The sequence below is a fragment of the Aegilops tauschii genome, chromosome 1 (assembly GCF_002575655.3).
Source record: "Aegilops tauschii subsp. strangulata cultivar AL8/78 chromosome 1, Aet v6.0, whole genome shotgun sequence".
Taxonomy (NCBI): Eukaryota; Viridiplantae; Streptophyta; class Magnoliopsida; order Poales; family Poaceae; genus Aegilops; species Aegilops tauschii.
In genome coordinates, this window is record NC_053035.3 from 267742730 (window position 1) to 267768641 (window position 25912).

The following is a 25912-nucleotide window of genomic DNA, read 5'->3' on the forward strand; positions in this document are numbered from 1 at the left end:
CATAATGTAGACAGGAAGAAAGCCTAGCAATAAGATTAAACCCCATCGTTTTACCTTACAGGCAACAATACAAATACGTGTCTTGTCCCTTTCTGTCACCGGGATATAAAACACAGTAAGATTGAACCTACTAATATGTGCCACTCCCTCTGAAGAATTACCCATCTATCTTGGCTAGAGAAGACAAATAACTCGGAAAGCATACATAGCTACTCAATTACATATCAAAGAAACTTCAAAATATTCAAATATATTCAATGAACAATCTGATCACAAATCCACAATTCATCGGATCCCAACAAACACATCATAAGAATTACATCGGATTGATCTCGGAGGAGAACATGGTATTGAAGATCCGAGAGAGAGAGAGATAGAGAGAGAGAGAGAGAGAGAGAGAGAGAGAGAGAGAGAAGCCATCTTGCTACTACTATGGACCCGTAGGTCCTAAGGAACTGCTCATACATCATCAAAGAGGCAGTAAGGTTGATGAAGAAGCTCCCTCCAATGGCTTTCCCCTTCAACAGAACTCCGGAACAGGGCTCCAGAAGGGATCGCTTCGGAACAGAGGCTTGCGGCTTGATAAAATTCTTTCGTGTCTCCCTCTGAAGGTTTCAAGAATTATGGAATTTATAAGCGGGGGAATTAGGTCAAGACATGGCTTAGGGGGGGCACAAGTCTGGGTGGCCACCTGCCCTTGTGGCTGGCTCGTGGCCCCTCTCGGTGTCTCCCGAAGCTTCTAGGGTCCTTCTGGTCCAGAAAAAACCGTCAAAAATGGCATCGTGCGTGTTTGGACCTTCCTAGATATGGATTTTCTATGAAACAAAAAACAAGCAAAGAATAGGAACTAGCCCTGGCCACTAAATTAATATGTTAGTCGAGAAAAATAATATTAAATTATGTAAAATGATAATATAAGTATATATAAGTGATAATATAGCAGCATGAAACAATCAAAAGTTATATAATCATTTGAGACATATCAGACACAACAAGCATCATCAAAGTGGTCATGACAATAATAGATAAATGATTAATGTAACACTTGTAGGAATCCACGCTATGTCTTGGTATTATACAAAGAGATGAGTGGAGTGTTGGTGATGGCGATGATGATGATGATGATGATCGACGCGATGCCAGAGTCTCCTTGACCGAGTTGATGGCATGGTGATGCCCTTCCAAAGGTGAGGTTTCTTGGTTCTAGAGCATGCTTATAATATCTCTATTTATCTGCTGCGAGATAAACTTCTAGGTCTTTGACAAACTTACGGCTTTCCCCTTGTTGAACTAGGGGGCCATGTCCATACAAGCACCGAGACCAATGTCCTGAGGTAAACTTGATAAACGACATTAGTCCTCACTAAGCCCATATTATATCAACACCAAAATACCATTAGGGATACATGCACTTCGAGTTCTATGCAAAAACTCGCGTTTAAGAAGGATGTTGTAAAATGTAAACCTTGATAAAATATTACCGAAGGAAATTGGATAACCAAGCATTTAACTACCACTTTAGTTAATATTGTTATTCCTCATGAATTGTTCCAGAGGTATACTTTCTTTGCAAATGGTTTCTACGATATCTGTTTTTTTGTTCAGGGAGTTTCTACCATCTTCAGGTCCAATCGTGAGTTCATATTTTCTCCAATTTTGCTTTTGTTAGACAATGATTAGGTTCCTAAGTCTCAAATTTTGGGTCATGCAAATATTGATGACCCTTCATGTATGGTTTTTTTTTCCTTCGCCGAATCTCCATGTACACAACTTCACAATTATGTGTTTGAAATTGAAAAGTGTGTGTTAATGCCTTAATGGCAATGGAAAGGGATTTTGACCCGATGAGCCATTGACGTAGGTGATGAGATTGGATTGGGATTATGAGGGCAGACATAGTAGGTGAGCCATTGACATAAGAGTTGAACCAATAAAATATGCATGCCCCTTTGCAACTCACAGGCAATTAGCTAGTCCTGAGAAAAAGGATACTCAGATGCTCAGAAAATACTTCTAGCACAATACTCTACTACCGTACTACGAAACTGTTATTTATTTTGCTGAAACTGAAAATTAGCGCCACAGATAGCATGTTGATATGAGCAATATTCGCTAGGAAATGTGATTAACCAGGTCGCTTTAATATCAGAACTTCAGAAATGTAACTATCACATCTTCCAAAGATGACAATTTATACATTTAAGCCACTGCACTTGAAGATGAAGAAGGGCACAAGGATCAAATGATACAGCTGAGAGATACCAAAAGGGTGGCGAGAAAACAAAGTGCGGTTATTCCAGCAGTACTGCGTTGATATGCTTACACCTCCTCGATAAGAACCTTGGACTGCGGGTTGTTCTTTCTTCCTGCCTTCCTCAGTCCGCTTCCACTGTCCAGCTCCTCAAAAGCCGCTTTCTGCACCTCAACGATGCGAGCCAACGACGGCCAGGCCTCAGTTGGCTGTTCATGAGCCCAGCATGTCATGAAGAACAGCTTCCTACCCGCGGCATGGAGCTTTTTGAAGCTCCGCGCCTTTTCCGTCTCGCCCACTTTGTCTTCCTTGAGGATGCTCTCACCAGCTTGGATGAGCCTGTGGAAGTCACACAATGCACAGACCACTGCATTGCCTCCTAAGGAGAGGATTGTGACGATATCATCCACAAGTCCAATAGCAAACCTGAAACCTCCGGTGTGCCTGTAAGCTGGGGAGCATGTCTCCTCTATGCATGTTGTGAGCGCTTCAGATACTGTCTCAGGCTTAGCGCCGTCCCCCATGACTTTCGACATAGACAAGGCAACAGTTGAAGCACCCAAAGGATCAGACTGCCAGTCACCATTGTAGAGGCGAAGCGTGAAGCAGTAACTGTAGAGAATATCAACCAAGTGAACAGTGAGCAGAGGAGATGGCTCTGCCCTGGTTAGCTGTTTGAGTGATGGGAGAGGATATTCTGGCCCTTCTGGTATTTCATTGATGATAGACTCTGACGCAGTCATTGGATCTGATAGAGTAGTATCGTCTGTACTTATCTGTCTGATAAGCTGGCTCCCATCATGACTAAGAGAGATCGATTTAGCTGAAGGATTTTTCCACCATGGAGTCCATGGTTCAATCATCTTGCTGAGTTCACCAGAGGCCAGAGCTTGACGAAATCGTTTGATTTCATCATCAGAGAGGTCCTCAAGCTTGATTTCGTCACCTATTTAGTAGAAAGAACAAATAAGAACTCAACGCAGAACCTGACGGACAATGCAAAAATTTACTGGTCCAACAATACATCCAATGTAGAATGGCAAAGGCTTAATAAAATGCAAATGTGCATGCCATTAACATCTAAGCTACACTTAAACATCACATAACAAAACTGCAACATGAACAAGTTTGTTTAAAGAACCTATCATAGTGTTACAAGATGCTACTGATTTATCACAATTATAAAGATCAGAAGTAAATGTAGCATACCAGAGATGGCTTTCTGAATAAGCTCCTCTGACAACATTGACTCTGCAGGGCAAAAAATGTTCAGCATTACGAAAGTGAAATCACTGATGGCATAAAAAAAGATAGATAAATTATCTACAAGATAATTCAGTGTCTAACAATAATCACCAGAAGGACGCATAAAATGAATTCATAAAAGGCAGCTCCAACTAACTGTGTCGAACTAAATTGTAATTTGTACATCAAAAGGAGTCCTGGACCAAGTTTTGGTCATCTGAGAAGCTATTGCACAAATCCAGATGCCACCATGCATCACAAAATAAGATCCCGTCACAAAATTAGGGAAGAGGGTCATTTTTTCCAAGGGTAAGCATTAGTTCACTTTTTGCCCAGTAACCTTAATTTCAACCATTTTTGTGAAATTGGATACAATTGCTGGCAATTGCAGCCTGTAAGCAATATTTTCTACAATAGTAACTATTACAACTAGATATGAGCACCAAGAAACCGTACCACATGCCAACTATCTTGTTTATTAGCTATCATCTAGTTTGCCAATTACTAACAGTTTTGAGAGGAAATGATACACAAACAGAAATCATACTTTTGCGGGACTGACAAACCAGAAGATAATTCCTAAAACATACTTCAAGAAAGCTCAATATAACTACGGAGATAATCAGACACATTGAAGCAATAGTTGACAGCTATGAAGGCCTCAATAAGAATGCATACACATCTAAAGTGCAGAAGACTGCAAACTGGAGCGCCTGTGCGTAAACCAAGGAATACACTATGTTCTATGGTTCTCAAGCATAGATGCATATAACAAACAAAATCTTGTTAAACCAACATACTATCTTCACCATCGGACTCCATTTCTTCTTCCAAGTGGAACCGTCTGAGTATATCAAGCATCTTCCTTTTTGATTCATCTTCAGGCTGAATTTGCTTAAGCTCCTCCGTAACATTCTCACGCATAAATGATTCAGTGCATTGCACACTATGCCCCTGTTAAACAAGAATGAAACAAAATATTACAAGAAATACCTTTGATGTAAAGCTAACTGTAAACCCCCGCAAAAAAAACAAAAAAACTGTAAACACTGAAAATAGTCAGATACCAATCTTCCACAGAAGAAGACACACAATTCCAGAGCTTATCAACGGAAAATTCACGGTAATGAAAATTACGGCATTCAGCAGTGAGCACGACAATGCAGTATAACCCCACAGAACCAGCTTGCCTAAATTGACTCTATAACATAGCAGTCAAATACCAGTCTTCCACAGTACCAACATGCACGTATTTTTCCTCAAACTAACTAGTGAATGTACTTATATAGATCCATCCCTGTTAGCAAGCAGATGTGAACTATGGTACCTAATTGCATGTGACCCAAATCCCAGCCTCCTCCAAATTTCTACACCTTACCGTCAGTGGTGGAGCCTGCTTATTCAAGGACCCGGGGCAAGACATATGTGTAGTCAAAGTTGATAAGATTTTGCCGAAATTAACTCTTAACTGAACTTACTTTCTCTAATAAAGTATGAAGGAGATGCACCGTGGGAGCCCAGGCTCGCCGGGTGCTGGCTCCGCCACTGCTTACCGTTGAAATTTTAACAGATCCAAACTATATTTCCATGGATCTCAAATAACCTATGACACAAGAACAGGGAAAATGCACAGTTACTTCTGTCCTTTCAATTGATTTGCTCCTCCTTTAATCTTATATAAATAAATGAACGTTACTAAAATCCAGCATGGCACCATGTATTGTTGGTGTAGCACAACGCATTGCAACCTTTTTCAGGAATTCACACTATGTCCCCACATTTTCGTTTTAGCCTGTTTTGCAACAAAACAGCTACTGAAAAGCAACAAGACAGTTGTCACAAAAATATATATTCTGAATACCGTTTCTGCCAAAAGTTACCGCTCCACTGCGGCAATTCGAAGAACACCGTGTGGGCATAACCGAATGACAGAGCGCACAGAGAGACGCGGGGGGGGGGGGGGGGGGGGGGGGGGGGGCACACCTTGTAGCACGTAAGCGAGCAGTAGCGGGAGTTGCAGCGTGGACAAGTGTACTGTGCGAACTGCTTCTGACATCTGCACAAACACCAAACGCGCGAATATCAATCATCAGGATTCTACAAGCCAGAGGAGAGAAAAATGTAGGGAGGGAGCAGGGGCCGATGAGGACGCACACGCGGCAGATGACCCTGGTTTCCGCGAAGGAGGAGGACGGGGCGGAGGAGACCGAGGCGGCGGCATCCTCGGAGACCACCACGACCCTCTCCATCGCCAGCGAGTGGTGCTGTGCACAGGCGTTTTGAGTCGGTTCCTTCCTGGCGTGCGGCGCCAAGCTTTCTCGAAGCTGGAACCGGAAGAAGCTTGAAGCTGAACGCGGAGGATGAGAAAGAGAAGTCCATATTAACCCCGAGTTGTTCAAGATATAGTGAAGCTTTGATTAAAAACTGGCTATCGGATATTTTCGTTCAGGCTTCAGCAAATTTTAAGCGGTGGACAAGCTAAGATGGTGATCATCTTTTTTCCTTTCATTGGTGATTATCCTTACAAATATTAAGGACATGTTTGTGTTTGTAGTCTAAGGTTGACACACCCAGTGGCGAATCCAGGAAGAAAATGCAGGATGGGCTCAAAGATAACAGTGAGAAAATTAAGCGTCTTTTTGAAAGAAATGGTCATCATCTCCCGATCCTATTGTCCAAATAAGCTCAAAATTTCCAGATTATTACTGGGAACATTTAATATTTAGTGGATTTTTTTTAAAATATCAAATTTTGAACCAAATTTGAAACGTTCTAGCAAAATAGTCAATATCACCCAATCAGGTTGTCTGCTCAAAATTTTCCAAATTAATACTACATGTAGTTTTTACCAGAATGTTTCTGGATTTTTTAAATATATCAAAATTTAAACCAAATTTGAATCTTTCTAGCACATGTAGTTAAGGTAAGGGGATCTAAATCCACATTAACTAGGACAGCTTTAGGTTCAACAAGAGGATTGCTTGAACTAGCATAAAACTATGCATGATCATATTCGTGCTCTCCATTTTTATAGATATGCAAATAATTTGTATTGGATACTACATCAATTAACAGTAGCTAACAATACATGAACTAGTAATAATAAACTAACAGTACATGAACTGACTTAGAAAAATATTGAGGATTTGTCGGACATATACCTTGATTTTGCTGGATGCCGCTAGCTCGTGGGCGGCGTGCTCGTGGCGACTGGCTCCTGGCGCGGGTGCCGACTGCTGCTTCCGAATCCCGACGCTAGGCGCCTAGGGTCCGCCGCCCAACAGCTGCTGCTGCTTGTCGTTGGCGCGTGGGGCTTGGCTGCTGCTTGCCGTGGGGCGCAGGGCATGGGCTGCTGCTTACCGCCGGCAAAGCTAACCACTATCGCCGGCTACTGCTCGCCCCGCGTCCGCTCGTCGCTAGCTAGGGTTGGAGGCTCGAGCCCCGCGTCCGCCGCTCGCTGATGGCGGCTGTTCGTGGAGAGCCCCTAATCAGTGCGTTAAGCGCCCGTTGGCTCCCGCAGCGCACAGGGCGCGATGCATGGGCCACGGCCCAATAGGCCTTGCGCCCGCGCTCGCTCTCGTTCGCCCGTCACTACTCGATCGCTATCTGGCGCTAAAAAAAAAAACCCAACTCGATCGCTATCTTGTATTTGTTTCAGGAAAAAAATGAGCAAAAATTGCTCTCTTTTTTCAATTTTAAAAATTAGCGAATTCGAGAAAAAATAAAATTTTGAAATAAATTTCATTGATTTAAAAAAAGTTTGCAGATTTGGAATAAAATGTACAAAATTTAGAAAAAGTTTATGGATTTGAATTTTTTTAGTAAAAATGGAATAGTGTTAGTGAATTTGACAAATTTCAAGAAATTATAAAACTCTCAAAAATTTGAAGAAAAAGAACATATAAAAGAAAAAAGAGAAAAGAAAATAAAAAAGGGGGGAAACGGCCTAACAAAAACCAAAGTCAGCAGCCCAAAAAGAAATCGGTGGGAACGTTCTAGAAGGTCTCCAAAACCGGTGCAGGGGAGAAGCTTATATGGGCCAGCCCACTTAAATCAATTAAAAAAGACATCTGAAGCACTGTAACTGAAATAATTAATTAAGGAGTACTATTTGCAAAGATTACTCCTACCTTCGCAGGTTGCGGCACTTGTTGCAACCTGAGAGTTTTATTTTTTTGTAGATTCGTTTATTTAAAGTATATTATCTCTTAAACCATGCGTCCAAATCTTGAAACCATTTTCACATTGGATTCCCCGCGTCAAGATCTTTAAAGTTAGAGCCCATGTTGATAGGTTTTGACGAACTTTTCTTTTTACGAAAAAGTCCAGGTGAAAAAACCGAATCGTGAGCATGTTTTTATTCCCTTTCCGAAGACGCACAACTGTGCCTCTCGCGGAAGCAAATCCTGTCTACATGAGAAGTAAATCTACATCCCTCATGAAAGAAAAAACGCGTTTTTTCATTTTTCAAAGAAGCACGAATGTGCTCTCGCGGAAGCAAATCCGTGCCTCCACGAAAAGTAAATGAAAGATCGAGGATGTCGCCTAGAGGGGGGTGAATAGGCGCTTTAAAATAATTACGGTTTAGGCTTGAACAAATGCGGAATAAACCTAGCGGTTAATTTGTCAAGCACAAAACCTACAACAACTAGGCTCACCTATGTGCACCAACTACTTATGCTAAGCAAGATAAACTACTAGGTGATAGCAAGATATATGACAAGAAACAATATGGCTATCACAAAGTAAAGTGCATAAGTAAAGAGCTCGGATAAGAGATAACCGAGGCACGCGAAGACGACGATGTATCCCGAAGTTCACACCCTTGCGGATGCTAATCTCCGTTTGGAGCGGTGTGGAGGCACAATGCTCCCCAAGAAGCCACTAGGGTCACCGTAATCTCCTCACGCCCTCGCACAATGCAAGATGCCGTGATTCCACTAAGGGACCCTTGAGGGCGGTCACCGAACCCGTACAAATGGCAACCCTTGGGGGCGGTCACCGAACCTGTACACTTTGGCAACCCTTGGGGGCGGTCACCGGAACCCGTCAAATTGCTCGGGGCGATCTCCACAACCTAATTGGAGACCCCGACGCTTGCCCGGAGCTTTACACCATAATGATTGAGCTCCGAACACCACCAACCGTCTAGGGCGCCCAAGCACCCAAGAGGAACAAGCTCAAGGGTACCAAGCACCCAAGAGTAATAAGCTTCTCAACTTGTAACTTCCACGTATCACCGTGGAGAACTCAAACCGATGCACCAAATGCAATGGCAAGGGCACACGGAGTGCCCAAGTCCTTCTCTCTCAAATCCCACCGAAGCAACTAATGCTAGGGAGGAAAATGAGAGGAAGAACAAGAAGGAGAACACCAAGAACTCCAAGATCTAGATCCAAGGGGTTCCCCTCACAAAAAGGAGAAAGTGATTGGTGAAAATGTGGATCTAGATCTCCTCTCTCTTTTTCCTCAAAAACTAGCAAGAATCCATGGAGGGATTGAGAGCAAGCTCGAAGAAGGTCAACAATGGGGGAAGAACACGAGCTCAAAGGATAAGGTTCATTGGGGAAGAAGACCCCTTTTTATAGGAGGGGGGAAATCCAACCGTTATGTGCTCAGCCCGCACACGAGCGGTACTACCGCTCGGGCGGAAGAAGCAGGGAAACGGATCAACAAAACATGAACCTTGGGGCGGTAGTACCGCTTATAAGCGGTACTACTGCTCACCCCAGCGGTACTACCGCTCGACCGGAGCGGTACTACCGCTTATAGGCGGAACTACCGTGCCTTACTGCCGCGCGACTACCGCTGAACCCGACACGAAAAGAGCAGACCCAAAATCGAGACGGTAGTAGAGCAGTACTACCGATTGACGCTACAAGCGGTGCTACCGCTGCCACCGTGGTACTACCGCTTGACGCTACAAGCGGTACTACCGCTGCCACCGCGGTACTACCGCAGGGAGAAAAACAGAACTGCCAAAACTTCTTCATATGAGCTCCGAATTGAGCAAACTCAAGCTTGTTGGATACAAGACGACGAGTAGCATCAAAACAGCGACTGGTTATAGTAAGAAGAGGCAGGTAAGGTATGCCAACAAAATAGAGGAGTGAAACCTCCAACCGAGAAGAACCGGCATAACCTTCCAACATCGAAAACATCATAGAAGATGCGAGTGAACTCCGCTTTCGATGAACTCGAGCTTGTCATCAAGATGACCATAAGCTCCAAAACTCACAAAGAGAAAAACCAAACAAGAACCAAGAAAGATGATGCAAGGATGCAATGGTTTGAGCTCTCTACGAATGATACGATCAAGCTACTCATCGAGAGCCCCCCTTGATAGTACGGCAATCGATCCTATAACCCGGTCTCCCAACTACCATCATGAGACCGGTAAAATAGAAAACCTATCAAGGGCAAACCTTTGCCTTGCACATGGTCCACTTGAGCTAGATGATGACGATCTTGACTCCCTCAAGTTGGACCACCTTTCTTGGTTGCGTTGGCTCGATGAAGACTAGTTGATTGCTCCCCCATACTCCACTATGGGTGAGCCACTCTTCCGCACATCTTCACAAGTCCGTTGTCACCACAATGGACGGCAAGCTTCAAGCATTTGATCTCTTCATGATGCTTCACTTGAACTTGCACACCGCAACCTAACCCCACAAAGAACTCTCACGAAGATCATGGGTTAGTACCCAAGGCGTAATTGACAATGCTTACCACACCATGGGATCGCTTGATCCCTCTCGGTACATCTTCTACGCTTTGTGAGTTGATCAAGTTGATTCACTCTTGACTTAGTCTTGATCAACCTTGAATCTTTTCAACTCTCTTCATTTGGATGATGTCTTGAAGATATACATGAATGATCACACAATCTTCTTCTCCAAGACATGCTTGCAATAAGCTCAACTCTCACATGACCAATCTTTGGATAATTCCTTAATAACACCTTGGTCACCACATAAACTCCTTGAAACCAACACATGAACTTCAAGGAATGCCTATGGACAAATCCTTCAAATATAACTCAAGGCAACCATTAGTCCATAGAGATTGTCATCAATTACCAAAACTAAACATGGGGCACCGCATTACCAAAACCAAAGTGTTTTTTTTTCCTTTTCCGAGAGGCACGACTATGCCATGAAAAGCAAATCCGTGTCTCCACAAGAACTAAATTCGTTCTCTTACGGAAGTAAAAAAAAAGTGTTTTATTTTCCTTTCTCGAGAGGTGCTGAAGCAATTTTGTGCCTCCACGAGAACTAAATTCGTGCCTCTCATGGAAAGGAAAAACGCATTTTTTTTCCTTTTCCAAGATGAGCAAATCTTTGCCTCTCCTGGAAGGAAAAAAGCACGTTTTTTCATGCACAATTTTTTTTATTTTTTTGGTACAAAACCTAAGTAAAAATGGAGGAAGACCGAAAAGCCAAAAAATCGAAAAAAACCATCAAAAAGCCAAAAACGCGTACAGAAAAAAAAATACAAAGGGAGAGTCAAGGACGCGACAGGTGGCGGCGGCTGAGAGCGCGTCACATCCCACCTCAAAGGCTCAAACTCTAAAACACTCCATTCACGAGTCAGCATTCTTGTAGTTTGTCATGATCCATTTGGTTATAAATGTCAAAACATGATGTCCTCTAGATCGCACAAATATACTCCCTCCGTTCCTAAATATAAGTCTTTTTAGAGATTCCAACAAATGACTACATACGAAGCAAAATGAGTGAATCTACACTCTAAAATATGTCTATATACATCCGTATGACTTATATTTAGAAACGGAGGGAGTGCAACCAAATGCAGAAGGAGAACAAAAACACTCCCCCAAAAATAGACGACCACAAAAAACCCGCTTCAGATCAAACGGCGCTGCAAAGCGACGTCCACTTCTACTCATGCTTAACATCAAACTAGATTGCTTGGAGGTGGGAAAGGCGATCAACCCTAAACCTCCAGAATTTCCATCCACAATCAGATGCTTACATGATATCGCCGCAAATTTAATCATAAAAATAGGATATTATGAATGTTAGGGGGTACATTTGATATTATTAGGTGCTGCGCTGTTGGCTGTTATTATTATAATACAATGATGGTGACCAGTTACATTGTTGACGAAGAGCGTTCCAATGCTGCAGAGTTCAAACCTCAGAACTCCGGCACAGCCCTGATATCAAGAATTTGAGATGAGGTTTGCTGACTAGCTCTGTTACAGATAAATAAATGTATGGAAGAAGCAAAACCTTTCAAAAACAAATACTGATGAAGCAAAAGTTAACACTGAAAGAAGCACCACTAACGCCACATTCTACTTTCACGGAGCGAGTCCACTGCTGAACACATTGGGAGCCCCCTAAAATGTGGCTACAAGCAAGCTTGAAGAGTCTGTAGCCTAAAATGGCCAAAGGTCACCCCAAAGCGACTTCCGGGCCTGAAGATGCAAAGCAGGGTTCTTGCTTTGTGTGACCACGACACGCTCGAACGCGCCTTCAGACGCATCCCGTTTGGTGGCACGGCAAACATCCATCTGCACTTGTCTTCCTCTTCGAATGGGACTGTATATAATCCGGCCCCAGCCTCCTCCAAGATCAGCACGGATGGGTTCCTCTTCCTCCTCCTCTCCACTCTCATGGAATAGACTTAGTTCTTGTGTATCAGAAGCATATGGGACCAAACTGTCCTCATCGCCATCAGGAGCTTCTTCATCTTCCTCACTTGGAAATTGATCGTCTAAGCAAAAAAGAACATAGTATACATAATTTTCAAAATATTCATATAAGGAAGGACTAGACAAGTAATCAATGATAGATGATCACCATAGTCAATGATAAGATCTTCTGGGTTTCTCTTCGCATGACGTTCTTTAAGAGTATCAAATTTCATTCCATCAAGTGGCCAAGCTTCCCTAGTTCAGAGATAAGGAGGAATTGTTATTAAGTCCAGCATGTACTTGCAGGAGCGTACGGTGATCTAAACAAAGGTGCACATAATAGCAGTGATTGCATAAAGCTGGCTTCAAAGTCACAAGCCCTTACTCTGGTCGCTTGCCCCTTCTTAAAGCAACATAGCAGAATTTCTCATCCTCAAAACCACGCAAAGGCACACCTTTTGACCTCTGCATTAAACATTTAAACAGGAAATTTAAAGGCCTAAAAATTAGAAAGTGTTTTCATTTGTTAAAGATGCGTAAATAATTTTGCAGATCTTATGCAAAACGTTGGAGAAGGAATTGTTGCAGTGAGCTCCTCAAAAGTGAAAAGCATACTACGATTTGTTGTAATACTTTACTGCTAAAAGTACTGGTTTGAGATCAGCACAATTCTGGAGAGCTTGATGCCTATCCTAGATGTATCAACTGCTAATCAATCATGCAACTCATATTCAGCATAGCATTTTTCAATCAGAGATTAATAGATGATTGTGATATTAGTGATTCAGATGTATGGTATGTCAAAATCGGTGGCCGCTAGGCGCCATCCGGATGTAGAAAAAGCAAACAACATCCACCTCCTGAACCGTACGATCTGGGCGTCTTTGCCGTTGATGAAAGTCAACGCAACATGGTCTTCTTCCTTGTCTTCCCAACGCCACCATGACCATAGCACACATAGCAACTCCAGCGGACTTGCAGCACTGCGCCGCCGCCGCAGCACCGGCGGGCACGACGGCGCCGTCGCAGCACCAGCTCGCAGCATCGTCGGAGCAGCCTGAGCCGCCGTTGCAGCAAAGGTCGCAGTAGTTCAGTCGTCGGAGCAGCCGAGATGCCGCCCAACACCTCGGCTCGTAGCATCGCCAGAGCGCCTGAGTCGCCGTGGCAGCAAACGTTGCAGCAGTCGAGCCGTCGTCGCATCCGAGATGCCGCTGCAGCACGACGGCGACGTCGCAGCACCACCGCAGCAGCACGACGGCGACGTCGCAGCACCGGCTGGCAGCAACCTCACCGTAGCCCCTCCGTGGTGTTGGGATCCATGAAGCATGGAGGAAGAGCGCAGGGAGGGAGGGAGTGGAGCTCGCAGCGCTGCGCGGCCGCCTTGCAGCGCGTGGCCCCGTCCGGCGTTGCAGCGGCGAGAGCAACCGGCGGCAGCATCTTGGAGTGCTTGGGGTGCGTGGAAACCATGAAGGGTGCGCGGCCGCAGACGGAAAGAGGGATGAGTGGTGGGAATTGGGGAAGGATAAGGCTGGATCTTTTTACACGGGAGAGAGAAGGGGTCGTGGGTCCCATAGGACGCGTGTCGTGTGGACGAGGCGGCTGCCAAGCTAGCGCTACATCCGGATGAAAGGAAGCAGTTTCCCAAATTTTGCTCTAACTGACAAGAATGCATCTTAAGAAAGACATAGCATACAACATGAAAGAAAAGTACTCCCTCCGATCCATACTAAATGTCGCTTAAATAGAACAGGTGAAAAGGAAAATAAACCTTGTAGATACGCTGTGATGATGTCCTCTCCAATCTCTGAACAAAGTGGCAGTATTTATCTGAATTCTCCAATGGACAGCGACCATCATGAGGACACTGATATGATAGAACGAAATTAGTTTTACTCGGGAACACAAACTAAGATTGGAGCATTTGCAGTTTCAACTCACCGGGGCAACCACGAAGGCACCATCTTTCAGCAAATCTTCTTGAACAACCATGCTCTTCATTTTACTTGGAGCAGCACCTGTAGATTTTTCGCTCTTGCGGCACTTCTGGAAGCACAAATATTATGTAATTAAATGCTACACTGTCAGGGAATATGTCAAATATCTGAATACTTAACTAAATGCTTCTGAAAGCACATACTCTCTTTTCCATCCAAAGGATATATGAGCGCATTTGGCTTATAATCTTTGACCCTTGAGGAGTTCCAGGCTCTAACAAAACCTTAAAATGAATCGTGTTTATGAGATACCAAAGTAAAAAAGATATCCCCCATAAACATGCACAAACATGAGAGAGAAGGGGTCATTATACCAAAACATCTTTTGTTAGGTCCCAAAGTTGCCTCACAATTGTTATACGGTCATTCAATGAAGGAATCTCCCCAAGTGCGTAAGACTGCAGATTGAGAAAAAATATTCAGTGCAGGTTGAAAAATAAGCAACTATAATTGAAACAATTCAATACAGCATGATGTGTAGTAATTCCTAAATTGTGCTGCCTACTGAACCACCACCATGGAACATTACAGAGGAAGAGGTCAAAACTTACTGATATTACAAGGTCGTGACGTCGCTCATGTTTCTCGATGCTGCGGTTCAACTCTTGGATGCTATCATAGCTGTGGATAAGTGGCAACCCCTTCAAATCTGTAAACATTTGCAGATTATACAGTGCCGATAAATTTATCAGCAACATTTGTAGACAGTGGCAAGCCCCTCAAATATATAAACATTTGCGCAGCAAACAGTATAACTGAAAATCTATCAGCAAATTCACAGATGCAAACTACTACCTTCATTCCAAAATATAAAATGCTTCGATAGGCTAAAATGGCCTACCAAAACGTCTTATATTTTGAAAAAGGAGGTAGTAGCAAGGTACTCCCTCCGTAAAGAAATATAAGAGCGTTTAGACTCTAAACGCTCTTATATTTCTTTACGGAGGGAGTACTAACAAAGCAAACAGATATTTTCAGTGCTTGCAATTAAAAGCTCCGCCATGGAATTGGTAAGTGAAGACCACTAAATAGGAATCCAAGTTACACAGACAAAAGACAAACATTGTGATTTACATTTCAAAGTTCAAAATAACTTTGCTGCAACGTGGCTCTAGTTAGTGAAACCAACATCATAAGGTTATGTTATTATTTTCCATAATAAAATCGTTATACTAAACCAAATTCTGACATACTAGTAATCAATCACATTATCGAAATATGAATTGTATCATTTAAGCAAGAAATAGCATAGCTTACTATCAAGAAGGGTCTGTCCCGCTCTCTGCATTTCTTTGGAGGGCTCAATCAAATTAACCCTCTCTATGGACTTCGGCCACACTGCCCTCATTGCCCTGCATTCTTGTAGCGGCATTAGGTTGTGCAAAGTGAGAACTTAATAATTTTTTTGTCAAATAGGTCATACGCACCAAAGTGCTGAGCTTGGCCCCGCTCCAAAGTCCAACACGTTCTTAGGTGCAAAACCTGGAGACCGACGACGAACCTGCAGCAAAGCCACGCTTCAGTCCATGAAAACATCCCAGTGGGCGGATTTAACTCACTGAGGACGGAAACAACAAAAAGGGGGCCTGGTGGTTCTCGGACCTCACGGAGCACGCGGTGGCATGCGGCGTAGATTGCCGGCATGCGGGAGGCGACATACGCGACCGTCTCATCCTCACGGTACCGAAGGCCGATATCTCCGTAGGAGGACTGAACCTTCCACCGTGCAGTCCGCTGCTCGGCACTCGCAGGCGCATGGGGGTCGTCGAGGAGTGCGCTACGGGTTGACGCCGCAGCCAGCTCGGCACCGGTGCCCTTTGCGCGCTCGAAGGAGGACGAAAGCAGCAGCACCTTTCGGTGCATGTGCGTCTTGTCCTGGTCTGCGCGAGCACGGCGGCAGCCGTGGAAGTGTTAGCGCTGAGCAATTTGTCGAGCAGGTGGTGGGCGGGAGTGAGGGGTGGGAAGGGGAGTTACCGCGGAGGTAGCGCTTGATGGCGCGGCGGAGGGAGATAGGCACACGGTGGATCCCCTGAGATTGCTTGGCCGCCGTTCGGAGGGTCTCCGGAGTCAGCAGCCGTGACGCCGTCTCCGGCAGCAGTGCGGCCGCCATGCCTCTCTCTCGCGCGGCGGCGTTCAGAGACTGACCGACTCCTGAGGCGAACGGCACAGATGGAGCGGTGTCTAGTCGGTTCATTTATACTCCCAGCGTCCCAAAATTTAGTACTACTACTACTAACTACTCCTACTAAGGTTAAAACATTTATTTTAGAACAGAAGAAGTATTTACAAAAGAACCCCTGATGTCCCAATTGCACTACGGTTTGGAGTCGGTAGCCTTCTCACACCAAAAAGAGAAATTCCACCAACTCGCTTGTACTTCAATGTGACTTTTTCGATAAAGTATGATGAAATTGCAGTATGGCAACAACATTATGCATATTGATACGTCTCCAACGTATATATAATTTATGAAGTATTCATGCTGTTATTTTATCATTCTTAGATGTTTTACAATCATTTTATAGCAAATTTATATCATTTTTGGGGACTAACCTATTAACCCAGTGTCCAGTGACAGTTGCTGTTTTTTTTTTGCTTGTTTTTTACATCGCAGGAAATCAATATCAAACGGAGTCCAAACACCGCGAAACTTGCTGGAGATTTTTTATGGACCAGAACACTCAAGATGGGCCAGAGCATCACCTGGGGGGTGCCCCGAGGGGGGCACAACCCACCAGGGCGCGCCCAAGTGGGTTGTTCCCACCTCGGTGGCCTCCCGCACCCCCTCTTTACCCTATAAATTCACAAACATTCCAAAACCCTTCGGGGTTAACCTAGATCAGAAGTTCTGCCGTCGCAAAAACCAATCTAGACCCCGTTCCGGCACCCTGCCGGAGGGGGAGGGAATCATCTCCGGTGGCCATCTTCATCATCCCGGCGGCCATCACGATGAGGAGGGAGTAGTCCACCCTCGGGGCTGAGGTTTTGTACCAGTAGCTATGTGTTTAATCTCTCTCTCTCTCTCTCTCATGTTCTTGAGATGTCACGATCTTGATGTATCGCGGGCTTTGTTAATATAGTCGGATCATATGGTGTTTTCCCCTCTCTATCTTGTTGTGATGAATTGAGTTTTTTCCTTTGAGATTTCGTTGTTATCGGATTGAATACTTTTATGGATTTGAGAACACTTGATATATGTCTTGCAATTGAATACTCGTGGTGACAATGGGGTATCGTATTGATTCACTTGATATATGTTTTGTCACTCAACTCGCGGATTCCCGAGGTGACATTAGGGTAATCTATGCATATGGGTTGATGCACGTTCTTTTCATTGTTTCTCCGGTAGAAATCTTGGGGCACTCTTTGAAGTTCCTTGTGTTGGATTGAGTATTATGAATATGAATTTGCTTTGGTGTTATTTTAATACGAACTCTTGAATAGATCGAACGAAAAAAATAGCTTTGAGGTGGTTTTGTACCCTACAAAAAAATTATTCTTATGTTCTCCGCTAGATAGGAACTTTGGAGTGATTCTTCGTTGCACGTTGAGGGATGGTTATATGATCCGATTATATTAGCATTGTTGGGAGATGCACTAGCGAAAGTACGGACCCTAGGCCTCATTTTTAAGCATTGCAATACCGTTTTTGTGCCCGTTTACTATTTGCTACCTTGCTGTTTTTATTTATTCAGATTATAAAAATATATTTCTATCATCCATATTACACTTTTATCACCATCTCTTCGCCGAATAGTGCACCTATACAATTTGTCATTGTATTAGGTGTGTTGGGGACACAAGAGATTTCTTGTATTTGGTTGCGGGGTCGTTTGAGAGAGACCATCTTCATCCTACACCTCTCACGGATTGATAAACCTTAGGTCATCCACTTGAGGGAAAATTGCTACTATCCTTTAAAACTCTGCGCTTGGAGGCCCAACACGTGTCTACAAGAATAAAGTTGCGTAGTAGACATCAAGCTCTTTTCTAGCGTCATTGCCGGGGAGGTGAGTGCTTGAAGGTATATCTTTAGATCTTGCAATTGAATATTTTATTTTCTTGTTTTATCACTAGTTTGGTTTATAAAAGAAAACTACAAAAAACTGGAATTGAGGTTGCATCATATTATTGATCATCTTTATAATATCTTTCTTGAAAATAATGGATCGGAAATTGTGCTCAATTGTTAGAAGGAGAAGTCAATAAAATGTTTGGCACAAAATATTTGAATGATGAGCATGATTGCAATGTTGTTAGTATGAATTCTTTGAATATCCATGATGCTAATGATATGCAAAGCCATAAGCTTGGGGATGCTCTGTTTGATGAAGACAATATTTTTAGTCCCCCAAGTTTTGATGAGAAAATTTATTATGATGAAAGTATGCCTCCTATTTATGATGACTATATTGATGAAAGTGAATTTGGAGAGGTCATCACTTTATTTAGTGATGAATCCACCATTTTGGATGAGGCTTCAATTGACTATGATAACAAAGTTGCTATCTATGATGATTATGGTGATGACATAAAGAATAATAATAACCATGAAACTTGTCATCATGATTTTAATTCTCAATCTCATGATAGTTATTTTGTTGAGTTTCCTCCCACTACTATTCATGAGAGTAAATTTGCTTATGTGGAGAGTAGTAAAATTTCTATGCTTGTGGGTCATGAAAAGAATGCTTTATGTGATAGTTATATTATTGAATTCATTCATGATGCTACTGAAAATTATTATGAGAGAGGAACATATACTTCTACATATTGCAATAATATCAAGTTTCCTCTCTATGTGTTGAAAATCTTGAAGTTGCACTTGTTTTGCCTTCCTATGCTAGTTGATTCTTGCTCCCATAAGTTGTTTGCTCACAAAATCCCTATGCATAGGAAGTGGGTTAGGCCATCTTGGGGCCTTTTTCGGCGATCTGCCGGAGGGGGAATCGATCACGGAGGGCTTCTACATCAACACCATAGCCTCTCCGATGATGTGTGAGTAGTTTACCACAGACCTTCGGGTCCATAGTTATTAGTTAGATGGCTTCTTCTCCCTCTTTGGTTCTCAATACAAAGTTCTCCTCGATGTTCTTGGAGATCTATTCGATGTAATACTCTTTTGCGGTGTGTTTGCCGAGATCCAATGAATTGTGGATTTATGATCAAGTTTATCTATGAATAACATTTGGTTCTTCTCTGAATTCTTATATGCATGATTTGTTATCTTTGCAAGTCTCTTCGAATTATCGGTTTAGTTTGGCCTACTAGATTGATCTTTCTTGCAATGGGAGAAGTGCTTAGCTTTGGGTTCAATCTTGCGGTATCCTTTCCCAGTGACAGTAGGGGCAGCAAGGCACATATTGTATTGTTGCCATCGAGGATAAAAAGATGGGGTTTATATCATATTGCTTGAGTTTATCCCTCTATCATCATGTCATCTTGCCTAATGTGTTACTCTGTTCTTATGAACTTAATACTCTAGATGCATGCTGAATAGCGGTCGATGTGTGGAGTAATAGTAGTAGATGCAGAATCGTTTTGGTCTACTTGACACGGACGTGATGCCTATATTCATGATCATGCCTAGATATTCTCATAGTTATGCGCTTTTCTATCAATTGCTCGGCAGTAATTTGTTCACCCACCGTAATATATGCTATCATGAGAGAAGCCACTAGTGAAACCTATGGCCCCCGGGTCTATTTTCCATCATACAAGTTTCCGATCTACAATTCTAGTTTACTATTTATTTATTTTGCAATCTTTATTTTCCAATCTATACAACAAAAATACCAAAAATATTTATCTTACTATATTTATCAGATCTCACTTTTGCGATTGGCCGTGAAGGGATTGACAACCCCTTTATCGCGTTGGTTGCAAGGTTCTTGATTGTTTGTGCAGGTACTAGGTGACTTGCGTGTTATCTCCTACTGGATTGATACCTTGGTTCTCAAAAACTAAGGGAAATACTTACGCTACTTTGCTGCATCACCTTTTCCTCTTCAAGGGAAAACCAACGTATGCTCAAGAGGTAGCAAGAAGGATTTCTGGCACCGTTGTTGGGGAGATTTGCGCCAAGTCAAGTCAAGATTTGATCTCCCGTCAACTAGCCATTTCTGGCACCGTTGCCGGGGAGATCTACGCCAAGTCAAGACATACCAAGTACCCATCATAAACTCTTCTCCATCGCATTACATTATTTGCCATTCGCCTCTCGTTTTCCTCTCCCCCACTTCTAAAACGATTTTCGAAAACCTTTGCCTTTTCTTCGCCTTCTTTCCGTTCGATCTTTTGTTTGCTTGTGTTACCATGTGCCTTCTTTTTGCTTGCATCTTCGCTTGCTAAAAGTTTATTGATCCTCATCCACTTGCTAATCTTTTTAAGAGATCCAATTATGATGAACCTATTGCTAGTGAGTTGAGTGCACTAGATTATCTTTATGAGGTTTTGCTTGAAATTCGTGAATCTGAAAATTGTGATGAAGTACTTTATGATCAGTGATTCACGATAGATCTTGAATAAAAAGCATGATTGTAATGATTTTACTATAAATTCTATTGATATCAATTGTGCTAATAATATGCAAAACCCTAAGCTTGGGGATGCTAGTTTTGCTATGTCTACTACTTGTTGCAATGATCATGATTGGGGTGATTCTTCTTATGATCTTGAAAATTTATTTAAGCCCCATGATGAATATGAGATTGATAATAGTGTTTGCAATAATATTGAAAGTGGGTTTGGAAGAGTGTCAACTTTAGATCAAACATATTTGGAGAATGTTCAATCTTATGGTATTTTTGATAAAAGTGGGTTTGGAGAGGTCATGACTTTAGTTAATAATAATCCCACTATTTTGGAAGAGTGTCAACTTCGCATGCATGTGGATCGTGTTGAGAATATGTTATGTGATAGCTATTTTGTTGAATTTGACTATGATCCTACATGTAATTATTATGAGAGAGTAAAATATGGTTGTAGCAATTTTTATCTTACTAAATTACCTCTCGTCATGTTGAGATTGCTATCGTCTCTTTCTTCTTCCTTGCATATGCTAATTTTTGCTTGCTATAATAATTTGTTTGCTTATAAAATGCCTATGCATAGGAAGTATGTTAGACTTAGATGTGTTTATCACATGTTCTATGATGCTCTCTTTGTGCTTTAATTCTTGTCTTTGATGTGAGCATCATTAAAATTATCAATGCCTAGCTAGGGGCGTTAAACGATGGCGCTTGTTGGGAGGCAACCCAGTTTTATTTTTGTTCTTGCTTTTTGTTCCTGTTTAGTAATAAATAATTCATCTAGCCTCTGTTTAGATGTGGTTTTATGTTTTAGTTAGTGTTTGTGCCAAGTAGAACCTTTGGGAAGACATGGGTGAAGTCTTTGCAATCTTGCTGTAAAAAACAGAAACTTTTGCGCTCACGAGATTAGATTCCTTTTTTTACTGGAGAGTGATTTTAGGTTGATTCTTTTTGCAGATGATTAATAGACAAATTCCTCACGTCCACCAATTTATTTCAGAATTTTTGGATTTAGAGAAGTATGCGTATGAATCAGATTACTACAGACTGTTCTGTTTTTGACAGATTCTGTTTTTCGTGTGTTGTTTGCTTATTTTAATGACTCTATGGCTACTATCGGGGGGTATGAACCATAGAGAAGTGGGAATATAGTAGGTTTAACACCAACATAAATAAATAATGAGTTCATTGCAGTACCTTAAAGTGGTGGTTTGTTTTCTTATACTGACGGAGCTCATGAGATTTTCTGTTTAAGTTTTGTGTTGTGAAGTTTTCAAGTTTTTGGGTAAAGATTTGATGGATTTTGGAATAAGGAGTGGCAAGAGCCTAAGATTGGGGATTCCCAAGGCACCCCAAGGTAAAATTCAAGGACAACCAAAAGCCTAAGCTTGGGGATGCCCCGGAAGGCATCCCCTCTTTCGTCTTCGTCTATCGGTAACTTTACTTGAGGCTATATTTTTATTCACCACATGATATGTGTTTTGCTTGGAACGTCTTGTATGATTTGAGTTTTTGCTTTTTAGTTTACCACAATCATCCTTGCTGTACACACCTTTTTGAAGAGACACACATGAATCGGAATTTATTAGAATACTCTATGTGCTTCACTTATATCTTTTGAGCTAGATAATTTTGCTCTAGTGTTTCGCTTATATCTTTTTAGAGCACGGTGGTGGTTTTATTTTATAGAAATTATTGATCTCTCATGCTTAACTTATATTATTTTGAGAGTCTTTTAGAACAGCATGGCAATTTGCTTTGGTTATAAAATTAATCCTAATATGATGGGCATTCAAGATGGGTATAATAAAAACTTTCATATAGAGTGCATTAAATACTATGAGAAGTTTGATACTTGATAATTGTTTTGAGATATGAAGATAGTGATATTAGGGTCATGCTAGTTGAGTAATTGTGAAATTGAGAAATACTTGTGTTGGGGTTTGCAAGTCCCATAGCATGCACGTATGGTAACCGTTGTGTGACAAATTTGAAGCATGAGGCGTTTCTTTGATTGCCTTCCTTATGAGTGGCGGTCGGGGACGAGCGATGGTCTTTTCCTAACAATCTATAGGAGCATGCGCGTAGTGCTTTGGGTTTGATGACTTGTAGATTTTTGCAATAATTATGTGAGTTCTTTATGACTAATGTTGAGTCCATGGATTATACGCACTCTCACCCTTCCACCATTGCTAGCCTCTCTTGTGCCGCGCAACTTCCGCCGGTACCATGAACCCATCACTTACCTTCCTCAAAACAGCCACCATACCTACCTATTATGGCATTTCCATAGCCATTCCGAGATATATTGCCATGCAACTTTCCACCGTTCCGTTTATTATGACACGCTCCATCATTGTCATATTGCTTTACATGATCATGTAGTTGACATCGTATTTGTGGCAAGGCCACCATTCATTTTTCATACATGTCACTCTTGATTCATTGCATATCCCGGTACACCGCCGGAGGCATTCACATAGAGTCATATTTTGTTCTAGGTATCGAGTTGTAATTCTTGAGTTGTAAGTAAATAAAAGTGTGATGATCTTCATTATTAGAGCATTGTCCCATGTGAGGAAAGGATGATGGAGACTATGGGGCTGTTTGGTTTGTGACTAACTTTGCCAAAGGTTGCCACACCTAAGGTTAGGCAAGCTTGACTAACTTAGGTGAGTGTTTGGTTCAAGCCATACCTTAGGCAAGCCACACTTGAGCCCCACATGGCATACACACAAAAAGTGTGGCAAGATTCCCTTAGGCTTGCCAACTTGTGGCTCTCATTCTAATGAACTAAGCTTAGGCAAGGTTGGCAAGAATGTGTGGCAAAGTGTGGCAATGATAGGCCTAGAACCAAACAGCCTCTATGATTCCCCAACAAGTCGGGATGAGACTCCGGATGAAAAAAATAAAAGAGGCCAAAGAAGCCCAAATAAAAAAAGAGGCCAAAGAAGCCCACCAAAAAAATGATGAGAGAAAAATAGAGAAGGCACAATGTTACTATCCTTTTCCACACTTGTGCTTCAAAGTTGCACCATGATCTTCATGATAGAGAGTCTCTTATGTTGTCACTTTCATATACTAGTGGGAATTTTTCATTATAGAACTTGGCTTGTATATTCCAACGATGGGCTTCCTCAAATGCCCTAGGTCTTCGTGAGCAAGCGAGTTGGATGCACACCCACTTAGTTTCTTTTGTTGAGCTTTCATATACTTATAGCTCTAGTGCATCCAGTGCATGGCAATCCCTGCTCACTCACATTAATATCTATTGATGGGCATATCCATAGCCCATTGATACGCCTAGTTGATGTGAGATCATCTTCCTTTTTTGTCTTCTCCACAACCACCATTCTATTCCACCTATAGTGCTATGTCCATGGCTCGCGCTCATATATTGCGTGAAAGTTGAAAAAGTTTGAGAATACTAAAGTATGAAACAATTGCTTGGCTTGTCATCGGGGTTGTGCATGATGGGAGCATTTTGTGTGATGAAGATGAAGCATAGCCAAACTATATGATTTTGTAGGGATGAGCTTTCTTTGGCTATGTTATTTTGAGAAGACATAATTGCTTGGTTAGTATGCTTGAAGTATTATTGTTTTTATGTCAATACTAAACTTTTGTCTTGAATCTTTCGGATCTGAACATTCATGCCACAATAAAAGAAACTACATTGAAAAAAATTATGTTAGGTAGCATTCCACATCAAAAATTCTGTTTTTATCATTTACCTACTCGAGGACGAGCAGGAATTAAGCTTGGGGATGCTTGATACGTCTCCAACGTATCTATAATTTTTTATCGTTCCATGCTATTATATTGTCTGTTTTGGATGTTTAATGGGCTTTAATATGCTCTTTTATATTATTTTTGAGACTAAGTTATTAACCGGAGGCCCAGTGCCAGTTTCTGTTTTTTTGCCTATTTCAGTGTTTTGCAGAAAAGTAATACCAAATGGAATCCAAATGGAATGAAACCTTCGCGATGATATTTCTTGGGACAAACGCAATCCAGAAGACTTGGAGTTGAAGTCTGGAACTCCGCGAGGCGGCTGAGGGAGTCCTGGACTAAGGGGTCCTCGGGCGTCCGGCCTGTTGGACATGGGTCGGACTACTAGGCTGTGAAGATACAAGACCGAAGACTCTCTCCCGTGTCCGGATGGGACTCTCCTTGGTGTGGAAGGCAAGCTTGGCAACCAAATATGAAGATTCCTTTCTCTGTAACCGACTTTGTATAACCCTAGCCCCCTCCGGTGTCTATATAAACCGGAGGGCTTAGTCCGGAAAGATAATTATAGTCATACAGGCTAGACTTCTAGGGTTTTAGCCATTACGATCTCGTGGTAGAGCAACTCTTGTAACACTCATATTCATCAAGATCAATCAAGCAGGAAGTAGGGTATTACCTCCATAGAGAGGGCCCAAACCTGGGTAAACATTGTGTCCCCCGTCTCCTGTTACCATCGACCTTAGACGCACAGTTCGGGACCCCTTACCCGAGATCCGCCGGTTTTGACACCGACATTGGTGCTTTCATTGAGAGTTCCACTGTGCCGTCCTCAAAAGGTTTGATGGCTCCTTCAATCGTCAACAACGATGCCGTCCAAGGGGAAACCTTCCTCCCCGGACAGATCTTCGTGTTCGACGGCTTCGCACTGCGGGCCAACTCGCCTGGCCATCTGGAGGAGATCGACAGCTACGCCTCTGGCCAACGGGTCAAATTTGGGAGCTTGAACTACGTCGCAGATATCCGCGCAGACTTGATCTTCGACGGATTCGAGACCACGGCAGTCGCTCCCCGTCGCCACGATGAACATGACTTAAATCTGTCATCGGGCCATGCCCAGGAAATTGCACATATAACCGCTCTGGCCTTAGATCTGGAGCAGATCGCGCCATCCGAGGACGGGAAGCTCAACCCCGCCACGGAAGCCGTAGATTCCGCGGCGTTGGAGCCGCACACAGACCTAACCTCGGGTGATATCTGTGTCTCCGGAACCTCAGACTTGTTTCCGGCTATAAGTTCCGAACCATGTGCGTCCGTGCATGTCGAGCAGGATCGGTCATCGATCGCCGAATTCAGTGTCGCGGACATCTTCCGGCACTCGCCTTTAGGCGACGTGCTCAACTCATTAAAAGATCTATCCCTAGTGGAGGACTCCCAGCCGAATTATATCCAGTTTGGACCGGAGGCTGATGATGGAGAATTTCGTTTCCCACCCACCGCC

The 25912-nt window shown here is 42.7% G+C and overlaps 2 protein-coding genes across 5 annotated transcripts; both read right to left on the bottom strand.

Moving 5' to 3' along the window:
• Positions 1 to 2122: 2122 nt before the first annotated feature.
• Positions 2123 to 7069, bottom strand: LOC109732430 (uncharacterized). Of its 4 annotated transcripts, none has more exons than XM_045234555.2 (8): positions 6658 to 6961; positions 5651 to 5843; positions 5480 to 5552; positions 5211 to 5288; positions 4975 to 5099; positions 4297 to 4450; positions 3461 to 3502; positions 2123 to 3197 (listed from the first exon to the last, which is right to left on the bottom strand). In XM_045234555.2, exons 6-8 carry the CDS (start codon positions 4418 to 4420, stop codon positions 2320 to 2322), a joined length of 1044 nt encoding a protein of 347 aa, XP_045090490.1. In that variant the 5' UTR covers positions 4421 to 4450; positions 4975 to 5099; positions 5211 to 5288; positions 5480 to 5552; positions 5651 to 5843; positions 6658 to 6961; the 3' UTR covers positions 2123 to 2319. The 4 variants fall into 4 exon arrangements, with proteins under 4 accessions (XP_045090490.1, XP_045090491.1, XP_045090487.1 ...); XM_045234556.2 differs by having other exon boundaries at positions 5211 to 5310; positions 6658 to 6932; XM_045234552.2 differs by lacking the exons at positions 4975 to 5099; positions 5211 to 5288 and having other exon boundaries at positions 6658 to 7069.
• Positions 7070 to 11559: 4490 nt separating this feature from the next.
• LOC109732429 (rsm22-cox11 tandem protein 2, mitochondrial) lies at positions 11560 to 16353 on the bottom strand. Its single transcript, XM_020291604.4, has 12 exons — positions 16127 to 16353; positions 15755 to 16032; positions 15580 to 15653; positions 15410 to 15504; positions 14704 to 14801; positions 14467 to 14550; positions 14296 to 14376; positions 14097 to 14201; positions 13927 to 14022; positions 12544 to 12623; positions 12325 to 12413; positions 11560 to 12238 (listed from the first exon to the last, which is right to left on the bottom strand). The coding sequence occupies exons 1-12, from the start codon at positions 16344 to 16346 to the stop codon at positions 11901 to 11903; spliced, it is 1638 nt and encodes a 545-aa protein (XP_020147193.1). The 5' UTR covers positions 16347 to 16353; the 3' UTR covers positions 11560 to 11900.
• Positions 16354 to 25912: the final 9559 nt, after the last annotated feature.

Coding starts and splice junctions, on each gene's coding strand:
- LOC109732430 (XM_045234552.2), bottom strand. CDS start 5,745: ATGGAGAGGGTCGTGGTGGTCTCCGAGGATGCCGCCGCCTCGGTCTCC. Junction 5,553..5,650: donor ACCAGGGTCATCTGCCGCGT/GTGCGTCCTCAT, acceptor GTGTTTGTGCAG/ATGTCAGAAGCAGTTCGCAC. Junction 3,503..4,296: donor GGAGTCCGATGGTGAAGATA/GTATGTTGGTTT, acceptor TTTGCCCTGCAG/AGTCAATGTTGTCAGAGGAG.
- LOC109732429 (XM_020291604.4), bottom strand. CDS start 16,346: ATGAACCGACTAGACACCGCTCCATCTGTGCCGTTCGCCTCAGGAGTC. Junction 15,505..15,579: donor GGGCCAAGCTCAGCACTTTG/GTGCGTATGACC, acceptor ACAAGAATGCAG/GGCAATGAGGGCAGTGTGGC. Junction 12,414..12,543: donor AGAAGGGGCAAGCGACCAGA/GTAAGGGCTTGT, acceptor TCTCTGAACTAG/GGAAGCTTGGCCACTTGATG.